General features: G+C 39.3%; 1 protein-coding gene across 1 annotated transcript; it reads left to right on the forward strand.

The window, feature by feature from the left end:
• Positions 1–442: 442 nt before the first annotated feature.
• LOC119810615 (olfactory receptor 8B4-like) lies at positions 443–1,372 on the forward strand. Its single transcript, XM_038324172.1, has one exon. The coding sequence runs from the start codon at positions 446–448 to the stop codon at positions 1,370–1,372; it is 927 nt and encodes a 308-aa protein (XP_038180100.1). The 5' UTR covers positions 443–445.
• Positions 1,373–9,704: the final 8,332 nt, after the last annotated feature.

Here is a 9,704-nt window from a genome sequence, read left to right on the forward strand (position 1 = left end):
GAGAGAGAGAGAGAGAGAGAGGAGAGAGAGAGTCATGCAGAGCATACGTTCTGCAGATCTACATTTAAAGATCTACATTTGACAAAGCCTAAGGCAGTAGACCTGGGTTGTACTCTTGGATCTTGAGTTATCTTTTTGAGAGTACATGGGTAATCAGTTGAAGTCATTGGCTTTCTCATCTATTAGGCAAGAACAAAATTCTTGTTGTCCACGAAAACAGAACAGCTTGAATTTTCAATTATCCCGGGGGAAATGAGCTACTGTCAGTCAAACTATTAGTGACTTAAGATGAAACGAATTGTAGACGTGGGAGGAGAGGACAAAGAGCAGAGGGCACACACACACGCTGACTTATCTTCTAGAGCCTTTCTCCATTGTGCATGCGTATGCTTGTCATCTTCTGTGTGTTTTATTTCACTTCCCCAGGGAAACTTATCAGAAGAGAATGACTTTGAGAAACAACTCTGTGACTGAGTTTATCCTTGTGGGGTTTTCAGACCAACCAGCTCTCCAGCTACTCTTCTTCCTCTTCTTCTTAGTTATTTATGTGCTCACTGTGGTAGGCAACTTGGGCTTGATCACCTTAATTGGGCTGAATTCTAGCCTTCATACCCCAATGTACTTTTTCCTTTTCAACTTGTCCTTTATAGATTTCTGTTATTCCTGTGTGTTTACCCCAAAAATGTTGAATGATTTTGTCTCAGAAAATATTATCTCCTATGTGGGGTGCATGATTCAACTATTTTTCTTCTGCTTCTTTGTCAATTCTGAGTGCTATGTGTTGGTGTCCATGGCCTATGACCGCTATGTGGCCATCTGCAACCCTCTGTTGTACACAGTTACCATGTCTCCTAAGGTATGTACTCTGCTGATGCTTGGTTCCTATGTGATAGGGTTTGCTGGGGCCATGGCCCACACTGGAAATATGCTGAGACTTAATTTTTGTGCTTCCAACACTATCCATCACTATCTCTGTGAAGTTCTTCCCCTCCTACAACTCTCCTGCACCATCACCTACACCAACAAGCTTGTGTTTTTTATTGTTGTTGGGGTGGTCATCACAGTATCCAGTATCAGCATCTTTATCTCTTATGGTTTGATCCTCTCCAATATTCTTAGGATTCCTTCTGCTGAGGGCAGATCCAAAGCCTTTGGCACATGTGGTTCCCATGTAGTTGCTGTTGCTCTGTTTTTTGGGTCAGGGACGTTCACCTATTTAACAAATTCTTTCCCCGGGTCAATGGAAGAGGGAAGGTTTGCTTCCGTATTTTATACCAATGTGGTTCCCATGTTTAACCCACTGATCTATAGTTTGAGGAATAAAGATGTTAAAATTGCCCTAGATAAAACCTTGAAGAGAGTGCTCTTCTGATGGATCTGGTGGTATCATTGGCAATTAATTTCTAGTAAGCATACTCCAGTACTATTTTCCACAAACAGAGTTTTCCTTCTACTTTTAAAAACTGGGTATTTTTTTGAGGATTATATCACTTGCTATCTCTTTGCTATAACTTTGCATCTATTATGTGATATTATTTACTGGATACAATATTGGACCCCAGAGACTATGTTCTTTTTATTTTTTCTTTGATTTGTCCAGGAAGAACATTTCTAGCTGGAAGAAAGGGCATAGGGTAGGGTGGTGTGAGGCCCAGGAACAATTGTATCAGGCTTTGTGATTTGTCTTACAAAAGATCAAAGGTAGAGTCTTGGTGTCCTATGTAACAATCTTCTAACTCTTGAAGAGACTACTTGGCAAAGAAGGTTATAAAACTTCCCTTTTACATACATGTATATATACACAAGAAAAGTCCTCACCCAAGAAACCTATATGCCCTAAGTTGTAAGGATGAGTCAATTCTCAAATACTCATTTCAAACTCCTGGTCCTTGGGATGGTAATCAGGTTGAGTGATTTTGTAATTGGTAAATATCCTGTGCTCTTGGGCTGAGGGTAAGAGGAAGAACATGAACTTTCATGCATTTGCATGATGGTGTAACATGCTGCCCCCATCCTGCCCTGGAGTAACTGAGATCATTGTGCAGGTTTGGAACTTTTAGAAAAATTATTTTTATTTTTACTTATTTAGTTTTTGAGGTAATATTTTTGTTTGTAGCCTGTCTGGCCTTGATCTTAGTAGGCAGCCGAGGCTGATTTTGAATTCTTCATCTTTCTGCTTCAGGCTCCTTTTGTCTCATCTGTCTGCCTTCTTGCTAAGACAGAAAGATGGTAAGGTAAGTTCAAGTTCAGCTTGGACTTATGTGCATACATTACTATGTTTAGCACTTCTTTATTTTTCAAGGTGGATTTAGATTTTATGATCTCTGAGAAAGTATGTGAGAGTGAGTGGTGTTATAACAATGATAGAACCAGGAAGGAGGTGGAAACTTATAATACTTTCCTATATCTCAGGGAGACTAGACTGGATACATATTTTGAGGGCCAAGGACCATTATGTACCACCATGCTAAATATTTGTCAATTCTATATTGAATAACTCTTATTTTGAGAACTATACCTTCATATTACATTGGCTATACAGAGGAAGGCAAATATCAAGTCATATTGGCCTGTATTGAGGTGGTGAAGTCCAGACTCCTTTTGTGGAGACGGAGGCATTATTTAAGAAGAATACAAAATTTGGGGTCTTCTTGAGAAAAACTTCTGTGAAGCACCATTTGGTGCTTTTTCTTGGGGCACTGGGAAAGTCATATAAAAGTGACATCTATATCTTTTATTTTGCTTGTCTGTTTGTTTCCAAATCTTCTAAAAACCCGGAGAGATGCTTGATATGTGTTAGTGTGAGAGATAAATCAGTAGCGGGAAGTGAGGCCTCCAGTTGCTCATTTATTGATGCACACAACTCTACCAGGAAGGATAATGAAAAAAGGCATCCCAAGTGTTCTAGGTAGAGCCCAAAGCAAGAAATCATGGGTGGTAGATTAGAGCAGCAAGGAGAAGCATCTGATATATGGGGTTAATAGACAAGAGGTAAGACAAACCATGTTTTCAGAAAATATACTAGATGGAAAAGATCACAGAAGGGAGAAAATGTGGATACCTGGATTGTGCCTAGATTATGACATGATGGGAGTCAGTGTTTACTGAGCATGCAAAGCATTATATATATTTTATGTGCTATGAGGTGCCTAATATATAGTACCACCTCATTTATTGTATTTAAGTCTATGAAAATCAGTCCTTTTGGCACAGCTAAAGCCCACCTTTTATATGGTAATGTGTATCTGGGCACATAGGACTCTAGGGATATTAGGTAAGAATTAATAATGAAGGACAGCTAAGCATTGTGGAATGTCTATATAATCCCAGCAGTCTAGAGGCTGATGTGGGAAGATCTAGAGTGGAAAGCTAACATGGGCTACACAGTGAGATCCTGTCTAAAATAAAAAAAACAATGGATTGAAAGTACTATTACCTATTTACCAACCCTTTATAATACATGTAATTCCATGTAGTTTATAGTTTTAATGAACTTTTCTCACTTGTGTTGATGGTGCTGTCTCCAAGAGCCAAAGACCACCTAAAAAAAATTCAGAGATGAGAAGTCCTCTTTTGAGTTGTTAGCCTGTGCTGATCAAAAGACTCCCAAAACATATAGCTATTGCTGTCTCCCTTGGTTTCCCCCTAGAAGTGAATGGTAAGTACCTATTGTTGGCGACGCCATGCACTTCAGAATCAGGGCCCATTGAAGACTAGCTTTCATGGTACCAGAAGACACCACCAAAACTTCCAAAAGAGAAGCAAGTAACAGTACTACTCAATTATGATGTCTTTGTACCCTACCAATGACTAGCATGGCACAATAACCTTAAGGATGCAGTAGTGGCATGCATGCCTTGCTGGCAAACAGCAACTCTTCTCTAATTGTACTCATGACCATGCCTCCTCCTGGCAACCTAGTTAACTATTCAGTGCTAGTGAAATCATGGTTATTAGAGGAGACTCTATAATCATCAATTTATTGAACCACCATAACCCCTAACAATAGTCTAAAAAACCACTTGTCCTTATACCTACAGATAAATATAGCATTTGCACCTTATCAAGAAAACTTCCCACCCCCCACCCAAAAAAAAGAGCCGGGCGGTGGTGGCACACGCCTTTAATCCCAGCACTCGGGAGGCAGAGGCAGGCGGATCTCTGTGAGTTCGAGGCCAGCCTGGTCTACAAGAGCTAGTTCCAGGACAGGCTCTAAAAAAGCTGCAGAGAAACCCTGTCTCGAAAAACCAAAAAAAAAAAAAAAAAAAAAAAGTTCCCTTTGCAACAGATGGAGACTACTACAGAAAGCCACAATCAATATAAAGGCAGAGTTGTGGAGCTCATTCCCAATGGGTAGATATGTACTACACCCCACCTAAGGCTCAGGAAACATTGAGGAAGTGGAAAGATTGTAAGAGCCAGAGGATAAGGGAGTTTGCAATGAGATTGTAACTCCTAGAAATATTAGAAGCTACATGCATAAGTCTCACCAACATGAATACCCAAATATGAGCTGAACAAGAATGACACCAGTAACCAAACCACACTGAATGGAGAAAAGCCTATGACACCTCAACCCGGAAGCAAGAACTAACTATAGGCAACTGAGGAAGAGATGGCCTTCCCCACAGAAGAGCACACTAGTCAGTGTCCAGTGCTAAATGTTCAGCCCTGAAAACATACATACAGGTAGCAAGCATTACATTAATGAACAGGTTATATTTAGAAATTTATATGTATACACATAAACATAGTCATACAATAACAATTAATGAAAGTAGGGCCATTAATTTGAAGGAGAGTGGGGAGAAGCATATGGAAGGGTTTGGAGAGAAGAAAGGGAAGGGGAAAATGTAATTAAATAAAAATTTTAAAATAGTTAATCTGTTTTCGTGTGGATAAAGAAACAAGAAAGTCAATCACTATTGTTAGTAATGAGTAGGCACAGGGGAGAAATGAGGTCCTGAGACCCAAGGAGAAAGTAACTTGATGAAGTAAATATATAAAGTTCAAGAACGACCTTTCCTGCATTTGGTTTCCTTTGGCTTTGGGATGAATGGAATGAGAGCATAAGTTTCACTTAGTAAAACATTGACTTGGGTCTTTGGAAAAGGAGTCCCTCCATCCCACAGCATCTGAAATATGAAACTGTTCTTGATTCTTACAACAACCAGTTGAAAGTCATCAATTGCTCCTTCAGAAAACTTACTATTTCATAAACACAGAAGGCTCATGAGCTTACCATAGGCCTTCTTGTTTGATAGTTTGATTTCATGATAAAGAATTTTCACCTCAATTATCAAGAATGGGAACATACAGGAACTGCTGATTTACAGTGCTAGTTGGTGTCAGATGACCCAGAGAGAACTATGCTAAGACCGAAGTCTGTCATCTCATTATTTCACCTCATATTGATTTTCAGCAAGCCTATTTATTTTATTAGCTTAAGAGAAAGTGAGTTAAGATTTTTCTGGGTTTTATCTTTGATCTACTTTCTTGTCTATTTGCAGCGTCTCTCCAAGTCACATGATTTTCATAGTCACCAATGTGATGCCAACTTTCTAATATGTAACTCTGACCCTGACTGTTTGATATGTAATGAGATTTTGGTTAAAAGCATGAAAACGCTATCAACGTGATTTTTCTACCTGTCAAGGAGTGATATTTCTTTGAAGCATGTAGATAAATATATTGCTTTTTATGTCCATGAAGCATCTTTGCTTATTCTAAACATGAAAGGACAGAGATAAGCAAGAGACATCAAATAGTGAAAGGAGAGCTCAAGAAGCACGTAGGGGGTTCTTGGGAATAAAGGATGAGTGGCATGCTACATTCTGAGGAACAGATGGGAAGGTGTCTGTGTCCAACTCAGTGTGATTCTTATTCTCAGCCCAGATCACACTCTCCTGTCACACTTCTGGAAGTGAAATTCATTTGGCAAGTGCATCAGCTGCTAGTAACCAAGGCTTGTTGTTGTGGTATGAGCATGTAAGGACTCAAGTGGTTCTTTCTGAACACATATGGCACCTGGAAGTGGGCAGTCCAGGACTGATGTGGCAGAGCTGAGTCACTGAGGATGTAATATTTCTTTTCTCAGCTAAGAGTTCATTCTCAAAGATGCATTATGGTTTCCAGATGGCCACTATGATTTTATAGTTTTGTTCACATTTTAAGCAGAAGGAAGTCATGGGAGTGAGCAAGAGAAAGCAGAAGGGTGCTGTACCTATCCAATAAGCAACTTCTACTGACATTTTGTTAGTCATTTTACTTGCATGGGAGATGGGGAAACTTAGCATTCAATTGGAGAACATTATCATTCTAGAAAACATTTTTTTTCTAACAAGTAGGGGAATGGCTACTGGGTAGATGGCTAGAAGTTTTTAGTGAGAAATTGGCTTCCACTTGCCTAGAAGGAACAGGTCGGACGTGGGTAACATATTCCTATTTTTGCTTCTATGGTCCAGTCTAAGAGAGGAAAGTTTATTGAGAGGATTAAGAGAGGATCGTTAAGATTGAAAGAAAGAGAGTAGCATAATAAGCCCACTGTCCCTATCACTGGCTTGTGGGAGCTGAAATAAAGCAAAATCTTGGCAAGGTCAAGCTATGGCTGCACTATCACATTTCCAATTCTCCCGTCTCCCATTGGGCGAATTTAGGGTCTGAGTTCTGAGAAGGAGGCGAGGTTACTGGCCTTTTTACTAACAAAGACAATGGTAATTTGTTCCCCTTTGGATCTTTGAATTTATTCTCACTACTGAAATCGCACAGAAGAGAAATAAGTGATTAATATTGCTATGTCATTACAGAAATTAGGTAAAAACTGTTATTTGGACAAGCTTTACAAAGCTATAAGTTACAACCCCAAATTAATATATAACATTATGACAGATTAATAAACACAGTATTGAGGGAAACGTCTTCCTGTCACATACACATTATTTGTAAGAATCGGCCACGTTTTCATGGATGATATATTTCAAGACCCCTTTGGATAAATGGCACCCCAGACAGTACCGACTCCCAGATATACTGTGATTTATGCACACATATATACCCATCATAAAGCTTAATTTTCAAATAAAACATAGTAAAAAATTTACAACACCAATAATAGAATAATTAAAATATGCTTTAATAAAATTATCAGCATTACTATTTATTTATTTATTTTTTATTGTTTGTATCCTTTTTTAAATTTATTTTTTTAATTAAAAATTTCTGCCTCCTCCCCGCCTCCCATTTACCTCCCCTCCCTCCTCCACTCCCCCTCCCTCTTTTGTCCAAGGAGCAGTAAGGGTTCCCTGCCATGTAGGAAGTCCAAGTGCCTCCCCCCTCCTCCATCCAGATCTAGGAAGGTGAGCATCCAAACAGGCTAGGTCCCCACCAAAGCCAGTATATGTAGTAGGATCCAAATTCAGTGCCATTGTCCTTGGCTTCTCAGCAGCCTTCATAGTCCGCCATGTTCAGGGAGTCTGGTTTTATCCCGTGCTTTTTCAGTCCCAGTCCAGCTGGCCTTGGTGAGCTCTGATTAGATCAGCCCCATCATCTCGGTGGGTGGGAGCACTCCTCGCAGTCCTATAGTCAAGATTGCCGGGCAAAAATTGGGAACTTGGGGGCGGGGTGGGATGGGGGTAAGGGGATATGGGGAGAGAAAAGTGTGAAGGGCAGGATGGGGAGAGCTTGGGTGAACGGGATGGTTGGGATATAGGAAGGGTGGATATGGGAGCAGGGAAGTATATATCTTAATTAAGGGAGCCATTTTAGGGTTGGCAAGAGACTTGACTCTAGAGGGGTTCCCAGGTATCCAGTGAGATGCCCCCAGCTACTTCCTTGGGCAGCTGAGGAGAGGGAGCCGGAAAAGGCCAGATCCTATAGTCATACTGATGAATATCTTGCATATCACCATAGAACCTTCATCTGGTGATGGACGGCGATAGAGACAGAGCCCCACATTGGTGCACTGGACTGAGCTCCCAGGATCCAAATGAGGAGCAGAAGGAGGGAGAACATGAGCAAGGAAGTCAGAATTACTATTCCTGTATTTTGAAGCAATTAAGAAATCAAACAAAGTTGCCTTGGACACAAGCATCATACTAATGCAACAGTTTGGTACCCAAGAAGGTCACTAAAGTGGCCAGTAGCATGGACAGCGTGGGTTTGAAAGGCAAAGGGATGGTTCTCTTCTCAGGGAGGGTTGAGTAGAATGCTGGAAAATGTTGCTGAGAATTTCATAGGAGTTATTTATTTATTTCCACTGAATATCTTCTGATTATGGTTAATTATAGGTGGCTGAAACTATGGAAAGTGAACCCACTGACATATAAAAGCTAAACAGACCACATTTTTGACCAGCATGTAACAAACTAAAAACTGTATCATCAGAAAACAAAAATTCTATTACCTTTGATATTAAAGTTCCCTATTAAGTTACATTTATATCACAAAATACATAGAAAATGATATGAAAATATGCAATACATTGCAAATTGTGGGATATGTAAAGGAGAAAAATAATCTTACATATTATACTGAACAATGAAATGAATTAAGTACTTAATAGGGTAGAAAGAAACATAGCAAAATTAACTAAAGTAAAACAGGGAAGAAGACAGTAAAGCTAAACATGAATTAGAAAGCAAACAACAGCAGTGTTAATAAGTAAATACCTTTCTTGAAGACAATGATATGACCAGTTTTTGCTATTCTAATATAGGAAAAATGGGAAGAAGAATAGGTTTAAAAAGACATAGGGATGGAGGAAATAACACAGTAGGCAAATGAAAAACTAAATGACAGTTTTAATTAGTAGTTAAATGATTATAAAAATCAGTTTTATATGGCAAATTTTGTTCAGATGGGAAAAAAGAGATATATTTGTCAAATGATTAAAACACAAAAATGCTAGTTGCAGATGGTTTTGCCCAGGAATTCTACCAACGAACAGAGAATTCAAATACTAAACAAATTCAGAGCCCAGACAAAGAAAAAAAATCCTTCAAAGTTGTTTTTATGAAGTCAACATAACTTGGGTCCAAAATCTGAAAGACTGCATTCAGAACAGAATTGAAGACAAATCCTCACTTCCCTGAACGAAACTGTAAGAAATATTAGTAAATATTCAGCAACAGAAATGAGTAACACATTACATTCAAGTAGAGTTTACTCCATGGGTGCATGAATAGTACAGTATTTGAGATATTCTTTTAGCTTCTTTCCCTTCCTTCTTTCACACACACACACACACACACACACACACACACACACACACACACACACTATATATATATATATATATATATATATATATATATATATATATATATATATATATATATATGGTTTTGTGCTACCCGTGCTGGTCTTGACCTCACCAAGTAGCCAAGACTGGTTTGTACTCTGGATCCCCTTTGCCTCAGCCTTCTGAGTGCTGAGATTTCAGGCATAAGCCTACAACTTTGCCCAGGAGTAACTGATATTTTTTTTTCTTTTTTGGTGTGTACACACATGTACTTCTGCTTGTGTGCACAAAAGTGCATGTAGGTACTCATAGAGGGCAGAAGTCAATCTCAGGATTTGTGGTGTCTACCTTGGTTTTTGTGACAGGGTTTTTAATGGCCTAGCCTGGAACTCCCCAAACATACTCACCTGAGCAGAGTCCCGGATAGCTGCCTGGGTCTGCCTCCCAGGTCTACAACTATAAATGT

The sequence above is a fragment of the Arvicola amphibius genome, chromosome 3, assembly GCF_903992535.2.
Source record: "Arvicola amphibius chromosome 3, mArvAmp1.2, whole genome shotgun sequence".
In the NCBI taxonomy this organism is placed as follows: Eukaryota; Metazoa; Chordata; class Mammalia; order Rodentia; family Cricetidae; genus Arvicola; species Arvicola amphibius.